Source organism: Tursiops truncatus, chromosome 1 (assembly GCF_011762595.2).
Source record: "Tursiops truncatus isolate mTurTru1 chromosome 1, mTurTru1.mat.Y, whole genome shotgun sequence".
NCBI lineage: Eukaryota > Metazoa > Chordata > Mammalia > Artiodactyla > Delphinidae > Tursiops > Tursiops truncatus.
This window is the reverse complement of record NC_047034.1, coordinates 691,736-709,124: the sequence shown is the minus strand read 5'-3', so window position 1 is coordinate 709,124 and position 17,389 is coordinate 691,736. Positions and strand designations below refer to the sequence as shown.

The 17,389-nt window shown below is 48.7% G+C and overlaps 1 protein-coding gene across 28 annotated transcripts in view; it reads left to right on the top strand.

Moving 5' to 3' along the window:
* The window catches only part of PPP1R12B (protein phosphatase 1 regulatory subunit 12B), a 211,001-nt gene that overhangs the window by 57,845 nt on the left and 135,767 nt on the right, over positions 1 to 17,389 (top strand). For 23 of the 28 annotated variants that reach the window (XM_033843065.2, XM_033843002.2, XM_073797947.1 and 20 more), the window contains 8 exons: positions 3,357 to 3,516; positions 4,684 to 4,828; positions 5,858 to 5,932; positions 7,651 to 7,730; positions 8,395 to 8,588; positions 13,160 to 13,272; positions 15,865 to 16,065; positions 17,041 to 17,123. In XM_033843065.2, coding sequence (XP_033698956.1) covers positions 3,357 to 3,516; positions 4,684 to 4,828; positions 5,858 to 5,932; positions 7,651 to 7,730; positions 8,395 to 8,588; positions 13,160 to 13,272; positions 15,865 to 16,065; positions 17,041 to 17,123 — 1,051 coding nt within the window. The other 5 variants (XM_073798522.1, XM_033843250.2, XM_019945574.3 and 2 more) reach the window with 5 other exon arrangements.

The following is a 17,389-nucleotide window of genomic DNA, read 5'->3' as shown; positions in this document are numbered from 1 at the left end:
ATCAGGAATAAGACAAGGGTGCCCACTCTCACCACTCCTGTTCGACATAGTACTGGAAGTCCTATCCAGGCAAGAAAAAGAAATAAAAGGCATTCAAATCAGAAAGCAAGGAGTAAAGTTGTCTTTGTTTACAGATGATACGATCTCATGTATAGAAAATCCTAAAGACTCAAACAGAAAACACTTAGAATTAATCAACAAATTTGGTAAAGTTGTAGAATACAAAATCAGTATACAGAGATCAGTTGCGTTTCTATACAATAATGACAACCTATCTGAAAAAGAAGTAAAAAATACATTTCCATTTACAATGGCATCAAAAACAATAAAATACTTAGGAATAAATTTAAGGAGGTGAAAGATCTGTACGCTGAAAACTGTAAGACTCTGATGAAAGAAACTGAAGAAAACACAAATGGAAAGATATCCTATGTTCATGGATTGGAAGAATTAATATGGTTAAAACATTCATACAACCCAAAGCCATATATAGATTCAATGCAATTTCTATCAAAATTCCTGTGGCATTTTTTGCAGAAATAGAAAAACAGTCCTAAAACTTGGTATCACAAAAGACCCTGAATAGCCAAAGAAAGAAGGCAAAGCTGGAGGCATCACATTTCCTGATTACAGACTATAGTAATCAAAACAGTATGGTACTGGCAGAAAAGTAGACACATAGACCAATGGAACAGACTGCAGAGCCCAGAAACAAGCCCTCACATATACGGTCAACTGATATTTGAACAAGAGAGCCAGGAGGACTCAATGGGAAAAAGATAGTCTCTTCAATAAATGGTGTTGGGAAAACTGGATAATCACATGCAGAAGAAGGACATTGGACCCTTATTTTCATGCTCACAAAAATTAACTCAAAATGGAGTCAAATTCTGAAACTATGAAACTCCTATGAGAAAACCTTCTTGACGTTGGTCTTGACAATGATTTTTTTGGATATTACACCAAAAGCACAAGGAACAAAAGCAAAAATAAATAAGTGGCTCTACATCAAACTAAAAACTTCTGCACAGCAAAAGGAACAATCAACACAATGAAAAGGCAACCTATGGAATGGGAGAAAATATTTGCAAGTCACATATCTGATAAGAGGTCAATATCCAAAATATATAGGGAACTCATACAACTCAATAGCAAAAAACCAAACAATCCAATTAAAAAAGCAGAAGAGCTGAATAGAAATTTTTCCAAAGAAGACATACATTTAATGGCCAACAGGCACATGAAAAGATGCTCAACGTCACTAATCATCAGAGAAGTCCAACTCAAAACCTTATTGAGCAATCACCTCACACCTGTTAGAATGGCTATTATCAAAAAGACAAGAAACAGGGCTTCCCTGCTGGCACAGTGGTTGAGAGTCCGCCTGCCGATGCAGGGGACACGGGTTCGTGCCCCGGTCCGGGAGGATCCCACATGCTGCGGAGCGGCTGGGCCCGTGAGCCATGGCCACTGAGCCTGCGCGTCTGGAGCCTGTGCTCCGCAACGGGAGAGGCCACAGCAGTGAGAGGCCCATGTACTGCAAAAAAAAAAAGACAAGAAATAACAAGTGTTGGCGAGGGTGTGGAGAAAAGGGAGCCCTCCCACACTGCTGGTGGGAATGTAAATCGGTGCAGCCACTGTGGAAAACTGTATGGAGGGTCCTTAAAAAATTAAAAATAGAACTACCATATGATCCAGCAATTCCACTTCTGAGTGTATATCCAAAGGAAATGAAATCAGAATTTCAAAGAGATATCTGCACTCCCGTGTTCAATGCAGCATTATTCACAGTAGCTGAGATAGGAAACAACCTGAGTGTCAGTGTATGCATGAATGGATGAAGAAGACGTGGTATGTGTATATATATCTATTTATACTGTAGCTAATAGAATAGTATTCAGCCACGAGAAAGAAGGAAGTCCTGCTATATATGATAACGTGCATGGACCTTGAGGGCATCATGCTAAGTGAAATAAGTCAGACAGAGAAAGACAGATACTGTATGATATTGCTGGTATGTGAATCTAAAAATGCAGAACTCATAGAAACAGCAGAGAGGGGGTTTGCAAGGGCTGGGGAGTGGGGGAGATGTTGGTCAAAGGGCACCAACTTCCAGTTATAAGATGGACAAGTTCTGGGGATCTAATGTACAGCAGGTGACCATAGTTAACAACAGTGTATTATATACTGGAAAGTTGCCAAGAGATCTTAAATGTTCTCACCACAAAAAAGAAATGGTAATTATGTGAGGTGATGGAGGTATTTAATAACTGCTGTGGTAATCATGCGGTATATAGGTGTTGTACACCTTTAACTTATACGAAGTTATATGTCAATTAAATCTCAATAAAGCTGTAAAAAAAAAAAAAAGAAGAAATAAAATAAATCAGTTACCTCTTCCCCCCATCCATCTCCTCAAATCAGACAGATAATCCTCAGGTAGTTCCCAGGGTCCCATTCAAGAACTGAGAGGGAGGGGAGCAGACCATGCACAGGTAAAGCCTGCCAATGAGTGTGAGACTCCTTGGGCGGGGGTGTTTGTCCTAGGAACAGGTCATTATTTTATGCAACAGGGAATACCCCACCCCAGCTCCTTTTCACTGACACAGAGGTTAGAGAGTTGTTGGCTAAAGGGAGGCACCCTGGGATTTCCTCCATAATGTTTTAAAGGGAAACAAAATCCACATTCCCTTGGACGTTTCACTGTGCATCACCTCTCCTCGGCTCTGGGGCGTATAGCTTCAGTCCGTGTATTTCCCTACACAGGGGAATGAACTTCAGAGGTAGTTAATTTTTTTAAGTATATTATACCTGAAACTAAGATTTTTGATACCAATCCTAAGGTGTAGTGAGTGGAAAAGAGGAGAAGACGGGGACCTAGGATATCAGCGTTCTGGTGACAGCTCTGATGTGTTCTGTGGCCTTGAGTGAGGCACGTGACCTTTGTATGTTTATTTCCTCATCTGTTAAGTGGGGATAGCAGTATCTATTATATTTACCTCAAAGGATTGTGGGGAAGCTAAAATGGTATAACATGTAAAAGGACTTTGAAATGTGTACTTTGTACAAATACTATAATATAAAATAATATTCCCGTTGGTTTTTATGTTCTTAAAACTGAAAACACTGTTAAGTATGGTCCCTTAATGGATCTGCCATCAAGTACTATTTAACCTGGTGATTTAACCCTGATAAAACTACTGATGAGTCTGTAAATGTCATGGCTCTTCTAAATGAAGATAAATCTGAAGACGACCCCGCTTGATGACTAACTGCCGTTAGTGGTTGTATTTAGGATGCGTTTTGAATCTGAGGGACCTTTGATGATGCTGGCTCTCTGGATCTGGTTTCTGCAGGGGTCGATCTCGAGCAGTCGAGGAAGGCAGAGGAACAGCAGATGCTGCAGGACGCCCGCCAGTGGCTCAACAGCGGGAAAATACAGGATGTGAGGCAGGCGCGCTCAGGGGCCACTGCCCTCCACGTGGCTGCCGCCAAGGGCTACTATGAGGTCCTCAGGTAACGTCCACGCACGTGGTCTGGGCTGCACAGACCGGGAGAAGAGGAGTTGGTTTGGACGCGGGATGGATTAGGTCTTCAGCTGTGCTGCGTTTCTTTGCTGCTTCCCTCCTGGGCCGCGCAGTCTCTCCTTCTGTGTTTGCTGGTACTCTTCCCCTCCCTCCTCCCGCCGCACCACCCTCTAGCTTCTCCTGACGGGTCTGATGTGAGGCAGAGTTGAGCTGGACTGGCCTAAGGGGACCTGGCATGGCCGCCTCCAGCTCCACAGTTCATCGTTAGCACCCCTGGCACCTCCCCTTCTGGTGACACACAGCACAGAGCAGACTCGCCATCCTTTTGGTCCTCTTTGACTCGTTAGATTAATGACACAGGTCTCGAGTGTGCAGCGTCCAGCTGGAGTAGGATGGTCACACGTACACGAGGAATCTGGGCTCTTCTCTGCCTGTTCCCCTTTCCCTTTACATCCTTCCCCGCTTTGTGTGGCTCTGCTCCTGGGCTTGCCCAGTACCTGGGCTGCTGGTGGCACCGCATGTGTCTTGTCACCAGATGCTCTCACTGCCTCGTGTTCCACCCAGTACGAGCTTCCTAGTCTGTGTGGTGAGTGTCGGTGCACCTTTCTGCCTGGCAGCATGTTCACATGCTCGTTTCTTGGACGGCGTCTGGAGTCCCACGATGTAGGCCGCCTGCGTCCGCCCGGTGCCGCCAGGGCCTCAAGAGTCACGCTGTCCTCCACGCACACAGCTGGGCTGTAGCCTTAGCGTTAGCGAGCGGCCCCTGCACATGCTCCCGTGGAGTCGGAGTTGCGAGCGTGGTGTCCGGGGAAGACCAGCCAGAGAGCTAGTGAGAGAGTGAGAGAATCAGGTGTCCGACAGCCGCTTCCTGCGCTGGAAAGCTGACAGCACCCCCTGACGGAGCTGAGCTAGGCGCTGGCTGGCCTCAGGTGCCTGCGTGGTGGGACATGGGTGTGCCACGGAGCACCGCGGCCTCTGGCCGAGGGTGGTTGAAGCTTACCCGTGGCGGCTCTCAGGCAGTAGCTGGCGCCGAGCTGGGCCGTAGCGGCCGGGTGGCGGCGCAGGGCAGGGCCTGAAACGCCAGCTGGGTGGCCGCTGGTGTGGCACAGAGCTCTGCCACCGAGCACGTAATGGCTGGTTTGGGGTTTCTCCTCAGACTTTTGACTCAGGCTGGCTATGAGCTCAATGTCCAGGACCGCGACGGCTGGACCCCGCTCCATGCCGCCGCACACTGGGGGGTGAAGGAGGCGTGCTCCATCCTGGCAGAAGCCCTCTGTGACATGGACGTCAGGAGCAAACTGGTTAGTGAGCGTCACCCTCTAACGGGGCTCGGGAACAAAAGGCTTCAAGTCCCTGCTAAGTGACCAGGCTTCCTGTCCAGGCTTGGGCATCCCTGGTAGCTGTAGTTCTTCTTCCCGCCCCGTTATCCACGCAGACACGTTGGCTTTGTAACATCAAGCTCCACTGAGCCGCTCTGCTGCGTCTGTTTATGCTGAAGCCCCTAAAGCAAACACACAGGAAAAAAAAAAAAAAGATTTTTCCCCGTACCAGAAATGAGCAGTGGGGAAGCCCAAGGCCACTATCTGTGGTGAACTGTGAAATACTTTGGTTTTACTTTTAATTCAAAGACTTAATAGCTGAGCCCTAGTCACATCCAGTTGTTAAAAAACGTTGTAACGATGAGATCCTGCAGTTTGGCTGAAAGTCTTCTTCAGCCGCGCTTGAAGCGATACAGAAGTCCTGCAACTTCTATCCCTACATCTGCTGGTTTTCTAGGAATCCAGAGACATGGCGTTTTACTTCGTAGATGTTCTTATCTACCTCCCATCTCTCCTGACCCAGGGTTCATTCTCACATTATGGGTTAGGGTCCTTAACTGCGCTGTTTCCTAAGAGACAACCCTTCTCTCACTTAAAGGGAGGTGATTCCTGGGACTTAGTCTTTAGTGCACCCGTGCCCTGGACCTCCTTCTGAGGCTTCTAAGAGCCCTTTGTTGAATTTATCATAGCAATCAAGAGCATTTTAGAATAGGTACAAGTAGAGATTTCAGTTGATCATTTGCCAAGAGGCAATAAACATTAGAAATAATGTGGTGATTTCCTCCATACAGCTTTACAAAATATAAAGCCCTGTATTTTAGGGTTTGCCGTTTCTTGTTGTGTTTCCTCTGGGATAGATGAAGGTATTACCACGGTGTCGAGTAGACTAGTCAGTGAAGCAGCTGTCACTGGAATCAGAGGCATACAGTGGACATCCACTAGTTCTCTGATAAAGTCCCGTGATCGCTGCGTCTGCTTCCAATTGGTCATGGCGCCCCTTTTCTCTGCCAGGGCCAGACACCGTTTGATGTGGCTGACGAGGGCCTCGTGGAGCACCTGGAGATGCTGCAGAAGAAGCAGAGCGTGGTGAGTCTGGGGGGACAGTCGACGCCACAGGCCACACCAGCTGTAGTTTGTCCGCTGAGAGTGGAGTTGGACGTCCCTGCATTCCAGCAATGGCAGTGGTTCCCTCCAGAAATATCCGCAGAGTCTGTTAGAAGAAAATATACCAGAAACTGTTGTTGCTAAAGTTCGCTTGCTATCTCCTCCTTATCTTAGAGCCTTCAAGCAGCTGAAAGGCAAACATGATGGCGACGACGACTCTAGTTACCCTCGAGCTCTAGAAAATGAGCGTGGTGTGTTCAAGTCAGAAGTTTTTGCAAATAGGGGTAGAGGACACCTCATAACTTTTCCTTACTGACTGAAAGGACTTCTTTGTTGAAAGAAAATTGATTACAGGGAGGGATATATTTCTTAAAAAGCAAACAAACCCACAAAAACGAAAACATTTGGCATTGGACAGTGCTTGGTCAGTGCTTCATATTTATTCCGTTCATCAAATATCCAAAATTCAGTCCTCTTCTCCCTCTTCTTCTAGATCTTTGATGGTTTGGTTGTCTGTGCCCTTCTGCTTCGTGCAGCACAGGAGGACCATGTAAGCATGGTACCCTCGTCCAGACTGCAGGGTGGAAAACCCTGCCAATACTCGAGTGAACAGGGAGTGAGTCACACTCTACCTGAAAGAGAGAGGAGGAGTTAGGTGAGGAGGATAAAGTCAGTCACATTAGGGCCTTGAGAATCTCCTGTTTAAGCAGAGTAGGACAGAAAAAAATCACTAGCTTTCCTTGTGTTTTCCTTTGCGTGGGCTGTGGCTCAGGGCACATGAGCTCGAGTTCAGGAGAATGTGAGAAGCTGAGAGCAGTTCTGAATGAAAGACCCGTGTGGTTCAGTGACGGGACAGATCAGCTGTCCTGCCCTCCCCTGTGCTCAGCACCGTCTGGACTGGGGAGTGGAGACGCTCATTTCTTCAGGGCTGGCTGGGAAAGCTGCAGACCCAGAGCGCAGACGCAGCTTGCGGTTCAGTTGTCCCCTCTGATGAGCAGCTGGAATCGATTTCTGGGCAGCAGCAGCCTTCCTAATATAAGATGATCATTTGTATGGTTAGGTGTTTGTTGCTTTTTAAATTTTTTATTCTGAAATAATTTTGAAGCTTACAAAGACGTTGTGGAAATAGTAGAGAGTTCTCGTGTATCCTTTACCCAGCATGGTTCGGTCTTTGTACATGAGTAATATCCTCACTAAATAACATTTCTATGCTACTGGGAATGGTGCCTGCCTTTGTCCCCTGCATAACTTTGGGGTCCAGGCATTTAAGTACATTTTGTCTAGAGCAAGTACCGGACAGTTTTTTCCAAGGGCTTATTTCCCATTTGGCACCTGCTTCTTCTTTAGAACCGTTGCCAACGTAATTCAGTATAGGATCATGAAGAGTTCTTTCAGAGGTACTTCTGGCGTTTTATCCTTTACACCTAGGCTTTTGGGGACGATTGGGTTTGGATATTTGATGGGGCAGTTTTCATTGAAGCTCTAACGCTGTGGATTTCCTCTTATTGAATGAGAATCTTCCTCTGTCATTATCTTCCAAGGAGACGCAGCACACAGCTGATTGTGTCTCCCTTCTCCCCAGTCCTCTCCCCCCCTTTGGTGTTGGTCCGGTAACAGGGGCCATTTTAGTTTTTCTCGTGGCTGCTGATTTTTTACCAATAGTCAACATCTTCCCTTTGTTCTGTTTTCTCAATTTCCAGCTTCGAAGTGAAAAAGAGACACGGAATAAGCTCATTGAGTCGGACCTGAACAGCAAGTTGCACGGTAGACTCTTTAAGAAGTAAGATATTTGGGTTTGAGAAATGTGATGAGCCCTGCTGAGTGTGACACGTTTAGCTTGAGAATTTATCCAGTGAAGAGACCCCGTGTTTGTAGCCAAATGATCTTTAAACACGTGGGAATGTTTGAGGGGCAAGGAGGTGAGTGGCATTGACTTGGGGGGGGGGGACACTGAGAGTGGGTGGGCGTGTTTTAAATTTGTGAATTAACGGAGACCGTGTGCATTGCTTTTTTCCCGGCTGAAGGGTTCTTAGTCCCAACTCCTTCCCTACCTAGAAGGTCTGAGCTCAGGGGCCGTGTCTGTTCTGTTTACACCATACTGTCGCCTGGCATGGCCCTGGCGTGTGAGAAGCACTCAGGAAACATTTGTTAAATGATTAAAAAGTACTTACCTGCTCACTCATCATGAAGATGCACAGCCCCCTGTTCCTGTGTGTCAAACTTGCTGGATCTTCTATCACACTCTCAAATCCGGTACCAACCCGTAGTCAGCAGAAAACCCAGGATTCAGAAGAATACGGACGTAAAGGAGGGTTTGAATACACCTCTGTTACTGCTTCCGCACAGAGCTTCATGGGCTTGTCCTTCTCATACCGGATCCCCAGTGAGCGTAGGAAACGGTGTGTCCTTTCCCAATTGCGCTCAAATTGTCGTCTTTAATTTAGCAAAGAGAAGATGCTCTATGAGGAGGAGACACCAAAGCCCCAAGAAATGGAGGATGAAAACAAAGAATCCAGCAGCTCCAGCTCAGACGAGGACGAAGGTGAAGATGAGGCTTCTGAGTCAGAAACCGAGAAGGAGGCGGGTGATGCCGAGACCCTCTGTCTGCAGAGCACGGGGGGTCACTGCTTGTCACAAGGCAGGTGATGCCAGGGCCCTCAGGTGGAACCGATTCCCTAAACAGAACCTCCACGTCTTTTTCTTTTTCCTTCCCATTATGCGGCACTCCTTCAATTCCTGATTTGGGGATTGAAGAAGGAACAAAATCGTATTTACCCTTATGACTCTTATTGATGATATACATCATATGGCGCTCCTTACGTTTGTTATATGGCGAGACAGGAGCCCCAGCGGTGAGAGTTGGGTGCTGGGCATGGTCAGAGTGCCAGGCTGTACATTAGCCTGAGGTTTTGATACACAGTAAGGCCAACACTTAGGAAAGAGACACACGGGGCTTTGCTGAGTAGAGGTTCCCCTGCCGCAGAGTAGTCCTCGTGGGTAACTGGGAGCTCGTGATAAACTCAGATCTCACCCGCCCATGTCCTGCAGTCACCGGCATGTTATTTCTTCAGACTGGTGTCCACGGGAAGATGCAGTGTCTTCAGTGAGAGGACCAAGTTAGAGGGAAGAGTCCACATTCAGTTTATGTCAACAGTAAAGTCTGTGTTTCCCTCTGACTCTGCCCTCGCCGGCTGCCCATCACGAAGATGCTCAGCTCTTTCGGTTGCTGGGCCCCAGCTCTTGTAAAGTGGGTCTGCCTTCACTGACGTGGTTTCTCTCAGTTGCAGGAGAGCACTGCCTTTGTCCGTGTCTCCGTCTCTCAGAGGAAGTTAGAGACCCTTTGCTTGTGTAGAACAGACGGGCCCAGCTAGGTTTGTAGTGGAGGAGACGACCTTTTGTTCACTAAGTCTTGAATTGCTGTTCCTAAGCAGGCACAGCTGGCGCTGGAAATGCCAGTGTAGTGTCTGTCAAAATCCGTGTGTGTTCATCTTTGTAATATTGGTATTGTGTACTGAGTGCTTACATGTCTTAGGCTTCCAGTATTGTCTGGAATGAGCATCTAGACTTGTTCGGTGCCGGATCACTATGTTAGCTACCAAGGTGTTGGCGGAGTGGGAGGGCACTGCCTGGGCTACTGAAATTACCCACGATGCGTCCCCAGGCCTCAGGTCTCTTGTTCCCTGCAGCCCAGCTCCACGTTGCTATTGGGGTGAAACACCCCGCACCCCTTGATGATGCTGCACTCCTGTTCAGAAACCTTCCATGACCACCTTCCTGACTCTGCCTGCAGAGTAAGTCCCAAGCCCTGTGGCCCGGCCTTCAAGACCTCTCATAGTCTAGCTCCAGCTGACCTTTCCAGTGTTGTCTGTAAGTGCGGATGTGTGCTATCCAAGCTGGATCGCTGGAGTTCCCAGACAAGCCTGAGTGTTCTACCCCTGAACAGTTATTCGTGCTGTAGAACTTGTTCCTGGCCATCAGATGTTTATTGCATGATTTCCGTCAGAAGCTGTAGGGTCTGCCAGATTGAAGAGTCCTTCTCTAGGTTTTTCCTGTGCAGGAACCTGCAGAGGAGGGACCCCTCCCTGTGCTCTCCCCCCCGTGTGGCCCCCAGCACTGCTCATTCCTCTCGGTTGCAGCGCCCTTGGGCTGGGAATTCCAAGCATGTCACTCCCAGGTCTCAGCACTGCACCTGGCACGTGACAGGCAGCCGCATCCACTGAACATTTTGTTGAATGTATCTCGGGGATGTAGGGGGATAGGAAGGCGTGTACATGAATAAAGCCCATGTCACGTGAGGGAGAGAAATGCAGCCAATGATGTTCACTAGTCCAAAACCCTGCATTGAGTTTGGGGGTTTATTGTGACACTTTAGGGTGGAGATCAAGGAGGCGGAATAGAAAGACACAGAGCTCACCTCCTCCCACAAATACATCAGAAATACATCTACACATGGGACGGTTCTCACAGAACATAGTAACGCTTCACATTTATGCAGTGCTTATTTATTTATTTATTTGGTTGCACCATGTCTTAGTTGTGGTGGGCGGGCTCCTTAGTTGCAGCACACGGGCTGTGGCACGTGAACTCTTAGTTGCAGCATGCGGGATCTAGTTCCCTGACCGGGGATTGAACCTGGACCCCCTGCATTGGGAGTGCAGAGTCTTATCCACTGTGCCACCAGGGTAGTCCCTATATACAGCTTTTGAATTTCGACACACTCAACACGTTTTTATTTAATCCTTGCACCCACACTCTGAGGTGGTGTATTATTGCCTCCACTTTTTAGAATGGGAGAGTGACACCGCAGGCGAGGTGACTTGCGGCTCACAGCTGTGGGTGCAGTGCCCGAGCCCCCGACTTTGATCTGGGCTCCTCAGAGTAGCAGGGGCAGAAAGCTCACGCTGGGGGCAAGGGCAGGATCTCCCCAGGGGAGGGGTCGTCAGAAAAGAGCTACATACGGGATCTGGGAGGTGAGATAGAGTCGGTGGAGGAGGCGTGGCCCCAGGGGATGTGTGTTTCTGCGTCGGGAAGGCCGGGCAGGAGCGAGGAGGAGACCGAGGCTCCAGCAGGTCAGTCTCAGAAGCTGGCGGCGGCTGTGGGCTTCCCTGCGCACTTCTGTCTGTGGACATTTTACTCCTGACTCAGAGCCTGGCTCAAAGCAGTGTCCTTTGCGAAGCCCTGTCGTCACAGCTACGAGGTTTCCTCCCCTCTTCTGACTCCTGTAGCTGTGGTTGGAGCCTTTGTGTTGCTTGGACTACTTAGCGTTTGTGTTACCTCGGTTCTCCTCTTCGTCTGCTCTGCTCTCCCCACCAGCGAGCTGCGGGGCGCTGGGACACAGCGTGTGTCCTGCTGACCTTCGCGTCCTTCCTGGTGCCCAGCGCCAGGCCTTGTGCAGGGCAGGTGCTCGGCACAGCCTGGCGGGGGCGTGGGGAGCGGGTGGTGCCTGAACCTCCAGGTGCCGCCTGGCGCGCGTGCACACGCTGAGCAGGCCCTTGTTGAGTGCATGTCTCCTCTTTTTAAACCTCCACAGGTACAGCCTCAAAATGACAGTTTCCATGTGTGTTACGTACAAACGTAGTTGTAAGGAATGTTAATGATATTTTGAGGTAAATGTAAGCAGTTTGACTTGGATTTGTTTTTCCCTTTCTTTTACTTATTTGACGTGTTGCTTATCTACTGCTGCGTAACAAGCCATCCCAAAACTTAGTGGCAGGTAGCACAACTCTGTACACACCCAGTGCCACAGGTTGGTAGTTTGGGAAGGGCCCTGCCGGGGCGGCTTCTCTGTTGTCCGTGTGGCGGTGCCAGCACTCTCACGAGTGTGGCGAGTTGGTGCGTGGCTGAGGGGTGGCCTTCTCCCTTCCTGGTGGCTTGCCGGGACGTCTGGGGCAAATGGGCCGTGTGTCTCGTCATCAGGCAGGCCAGCCCCTGCTTCACACGGCAGCTGAATTCCAGCCATCATCAGAGGGGGCGAGCTCCGCGCACTCTCCAGGCCTCTGCTGTGTCCCGTTTGCTGATGTCCCAGGGGCCACAGGAAGTCACAGGGCCAAGCCCGGAGTCAGTATGAGGGGTACTGCAAAGGGTGTGGACTCACCAGGAGTCAGCCTGTGACAGTGTCAGTGAGGTTTGGCAGTGAGGTCCATTTCCTGGGGGTAGAGACGTTCCGACTGTATTCAAAGACTGCCTTGAGTATTCACAGTAGCCACAAAGACAGTGACGTTAATAATAATAAACTGTTTTCTAGGGACTTAATATTGAGTTATGCAATTTAAAAACATTTTATCTCTAATCTGTACAGCAACTCACAAGACAAGAATTTGAGTCCCTGATTTATCAGTGAGAAAATCGAAGTTCAAATATGCTAAGTAACTTGCCCAGTGTCCCACATCTAGGATGTGGCTTAAAACTGTCCCGTAGTTCATTAGTGGGTTACCCTGGGGCTGTGTTTCTGGAGTCCAGGGACCAAAGGCCCAGCAGCCGCTGGACGCAGGCAGACGGGACTTCTATCAGCGCCCCGTGAGGGACCCCTCCCGCTTATGTCACCGCAGTGTCCTACACGACCCTCTGGCTTTATTTCCTGTTGTGACCCCAAGAGCCCTTGTCACTTGGTGGCTGCCTCTTTCCTGACCAGCGGACGTGGGTGTTGTGACTTCCCGGCCCTTCCTCCTGCTGCTCTGTGCCCTCCGGCTTCCCCCACGGCGTCTTCCCTACGTTCCCTCCCTCAGACGATCTGCCTCTTCTCTGAACCCCCGGAGCACTTGCTGATTTAAATCAACCAGTTCAGCACCGGACGTCTTTGACCTTGTGTTGTTACCATGATTATTTTACGTCTTACGTCTCTTCTTTTTGTAACTGCCTAGAAAGCAAGGTCTATCTTATACCTTCTCTGGCTTTTCCTGCCCAACCCTCCAAACAGAGTAGATTCTTACTGTGTACTTACTGATGAATTTTATATATGACATATAGTGTCAGCTATACATGTGGGGATTAGAATTGGCACCTGTCAAGACAGGAATTCCACTTGAGTCTGTTTTCTTATGAGAGACAGTGGTTGCCAGAGGTTTCATAGTAGTTTGAATCCAAGCATTACATGGCCCTAATGATCTGTTTTGATAATGGGTGAACCCTTTCTGTTAGCTGAAAAGTACACATACACACGGATAAGGTTTTCATACTTGTACTTGTTGCTTCTCTTGTCTTAAATAACAGATAAAAAGCCGGGAGCCATCGTCAACCGTTCCAACTCCGAAAGCAAGAGCAGTGCCGCCGAGCAGACACCAGCACCAGCGCAGATCATCTCCTCCACCTCTTCAGCCAGGAGAGTGAGTAGTTTGGAATTCGTTTGGATAGTTCCCACTGTTGCGGTAACGTACAGTTAGAAAGGCCCTAAAGGTACATTCATGCTTTTTTTTTTCTTTAAATTGAGTATAGTTGATTTACGATGTTGGGTTAGTTTCAGGTATACAGCAAAGTGATTTGGTTATACATACATATATATCTTTTTTTTTTCACATTTTTTTTCCTTTATAGGTTATTACAAAGTACTTAGTAGAGTTCCCTATGCTGTACGGTACAGTAGGTCCATGTTGTTTATCTATTTTGTATATAGTGGTGTGTATCTGTTAATCCCAAACTCCTAATTTATCCCCCCCTCCTTTCCCCTTTGGTAACCATAAGTTTGTTTTCTATGTCTGTGAGTCTATTTCTGTTTCATAAATAAGCTCATTTGTATCCTTTTTTTTAGATTCCACATATGAGTGATATCATGTGGTATTTGTCTTTCTCTGTCTGACTCACTTCACTTAGTATGATAATCTCTAGGTCCATCCATGTTGCTGCAAATGGCATGATTTCACTCTTTTTTATGGCTGAGTAATACTCTGTTGTATATATGTACCACATCTTTATATTCCTGCCTTAGTCAGCTCAGCTGCCATAACAAAATACCACAAACAGGGTGGCTTTAAATAGAAACTTATGTCTCACGGTCTGGAGGCTGGAACTCCAAGATCAAGGTGCTGGCAGGTTCAGTTCATGGTGAGGGCGCTCTTCCTGGCTCTCAGACAACCACCTGGTCTCCAAGTATAATCACACTGGGGGTTAGGGCTTCAGTACGTGGATTTGGAGGAATGGACACGATGTTTGTGTCCATGACTTTGCCCACAGTATATTTTAAAAAAGTATAAAGCCATCACCAAACAAATTTGGCTACAGTGTGTTTAGATGACACAGGCCCTAGTAACCTGGGACCAAGGAAGTGTTGTCAGTTGCCTGTTTTCTTCGTATCTGAAGTTGAGGTGAGCGTATGTGAAGCTCAGTTGGGCTGGGAAGATAGCCAGCATCCAGCCTCGATTGTTCTGATGACTGCTCTTCTTTTTTTACTTCTCGTGTTCCATTTTACTTCCCTGAGTTAAGTCCTTATAGTCGATGATGAATGGAGAGCAGAGGTTGAAAGCACTTGTCGAAATACGTGAGTGCCTCCGGCAGCCTCCTCAGGCCGCTCAGAAGCTGCCGGCTCCTCGCCGGTGATGCCGCGGCTCCGCAGCGTGTGGGATCGATGTTGAGGAGAACGGGCCCGAGCTCTTTGGCGTGCAGCTCTTGGACAGCTCTGTACTTCTGCAGATGCTAACTTACTGATCTTCCCAGAGCCTCGTGAACGTGCAGGTGGCATCCTGGTGTCCTTGTGGAGACAAGGCAGCAGAGGCTCAGCTGCGCGCTGGCTCCCGGGAGCGTCCAGTCTCTCAGTCCTGCGCACTCCCCCTGCTTCTGCGCGTGACTAAATCGCCTGCTTTTTTAAGAGGAAAAGTCCTAAATTAAAAAAGATACAAACGCACACCCATACTTATTCTACTTTGCTAAAAGAATGCTGGGAAACATTTCTCCCCTCAGAACCAGGGTGGCTTAGAAAGAGCTGACGGGATCGATTCTCTGAAGCTGGAAGGAGTACGTAAATCTGTCCATTCAGACGGTCGGGTAAAAGAAAAAGCTAAGCATGGTTTTACATTTCTACTGCGCTTTCACTGTGCCAGGCGGTAGAGGTGGCCTGGTTCTGGAGAAAGACCGACGCATCTAGCAGAGCCCCCCACGGCCCAGGAAGAGGCCCACGGCTGCTGGTCTGTAGACCAGATGTGCCCCAGCCTGGTCTTCAGGCTGACACTAGTCTGTGATGTTTTCTGTGGTTTATAGCAGGATGAGATGGTTAAGGACAATGGAAGCTTTCCATGAAGCCTTCTTTTCTAATGTTAAAATTACTTCTCTCTTTCTCTTTTTTTTAATGAAATGATGGTACCGGAAATGGTAATCCATTTCTGAAAGCTGTTCTGGCAAAATTTAAAAACTGGCAACTCTGTGACTTGTACCATTTTTTTTTCTTTTTTAATTTTGCTGCTCGCTGAAATCTGAAATGCTTAGAACTGCTGCCCTCGGTCAAATAAACCATTGTCTTGAAATAAGCAGTTAGAATTTGAGTGGAGTGGCCTTTAGCATCTGTGTGCATGTTACCTTCCATCAGCTTGCCGCAGTCTCATCACAGGACCTTGAAACATAGCGACACCTTGGCCCGCCCTGTGTTTCCCAGTGTCCACGTGTTATAAGAGGGGTAAGCTCTTTGCCAGGGTTGCAGATGGGCATGTTGAGGCCTGGAGAGGTGAGGTGTCCTGTCCCCAGGCACACAGCGGACAGGAGGGGGCGTGTCACCAGGCCTGGGTCAGCACTCAGCCTGCTGTCGTACTCCTCGAGCAGCTCTGCCAGGTGGGAGCTTCTTAGGCTGTCTCTGGCCCAGGAGAAAGGGAGCCCTGCGCGGGCCTGGCCTGCCGCATGCGTCTCCCTGCTCCGCTCCACATCGCCCCACGGAGCTCAGCTGGGGACGGAAAGACCCAACAGGACCTTCCTTTCCTTTGCTTCGTCCCTCGTAGTTCTCTGGCCTTTTCAACAAGCCGGAAGAGCCCAGAGATGAGTCTCCGTCTTCGTGGAGGCTGGGCCTCAGGAAGACCGGCAGCCAGAACGTGCTGGGCGAGGCGGCCAGGTCCAGGGAGGCCCTGCGGGACCGGGGCGCGTCCATCCACCGCTCGGCCTCCAGCCCCCGCATCTCCACTGTGCTGGACACCAGAGAAAAGGTGCAGTTTCCCTCTGTGACAGTGCAACCTCGGGAACAAAGGAAAACATTTTCTAGTTCCTAATTTGATGCTGGAAGTACAGAGTCTTTAAAAGGAGACAGGCATGTTGATTAATCATGTAGCTCTTTGCTTGCTATTACTTGCTTGGCCAAGAAAGAAAGAGACCCCTTTTCCTTTTGGCATATACCTTCTGTTCATTCTTCCTTACCCTCCTTACCTGGGGCAAAAAACTGGGTCAGAAGCATGAAGATTTGGATACGGCCTAAAAGGCTCCTCTGAACCAGTAACAGTATTTATCTTTTTATGTTTAGAAGCAGAGTTCCTTGGTTGGGCTTTCAATCCTAATGAGGCTCAGGCAGAGTAGCACTTAGAAGAACAAATCTTAGTGTCTCATTTGTTCATTAATTGTTGTATGATCCGGCTACCTTCTCATCTACTGTTCATCCAGAAGGAGCACGTTTCTGCGTCTTCACTCTGGTTCCAGAGTTCACAGGGCTCGCTTGGTGCACCTCTCTGGGGCTGGGTCTCCTTTAACCACAGATCCCTCGCTCGGTCCTGGGTTTCCGGAGACACTCGGGCCCGAGGTGTGTGGGCTGGATGAGCTCTGGGGCCCATTTGTACCTGAGGCTGCATTTCGAGGAGAAGAACTCGAGAGTGCAGTTGCTGTCTGTGGCTCTTCAGAAGCTCCCTGTCTTTGTAGGGCTGCTGCTTGGTGTGATAGGTGCTGCTCTTTCCTGTTTGATGGCCCTGGCTTTTCCCAGGAGAACTGTTTCCCTACATGTTGGTTTTTAATGGAGGAGAGTTGGGAATGAGCCTTTGAATGCTAACCTTATTTAATACCACTCAAACTGGAATTGGTATTGAATCTGGAAGTAAGATTATATAGGTATATTAAGTTCTGCTTTTTTACCCAAAATGTTTTCCTCTGTGTCAGAACTCTGCCTTCCCTGTGCGTTCCTTGTTTTGATTTTACAGGAGCGAGAAAGCAGAAGCTCTTTCAGCGCACTGGGGCCGCGGAGGCTGAGCGCCGCCAGCGACCTGGAGGAGAAGGAGAACAGGTACTCCGCACCGGGGCCCCACGGCCGCCCTCCCACCCCGGAGCCCTAGCCCTCCGCCCGCGCCTTGCCGGTGCTGGACCATCAGCTCGACCCTCCCGTGTGGGTTCGCTTTAGTCCACAGCTGGCTCTGTGCACGTGGGGTCTGTGTCCACCGGAGGCTCAGGCGCTCCTCGTGCCAGGACAGGGCCTGTCCCCTGGGGAACACTAAAAATGTGGTTATTTAATTGAATTGATCAACTTCTAATTTGTAAGTAAAGTCTTCCTCA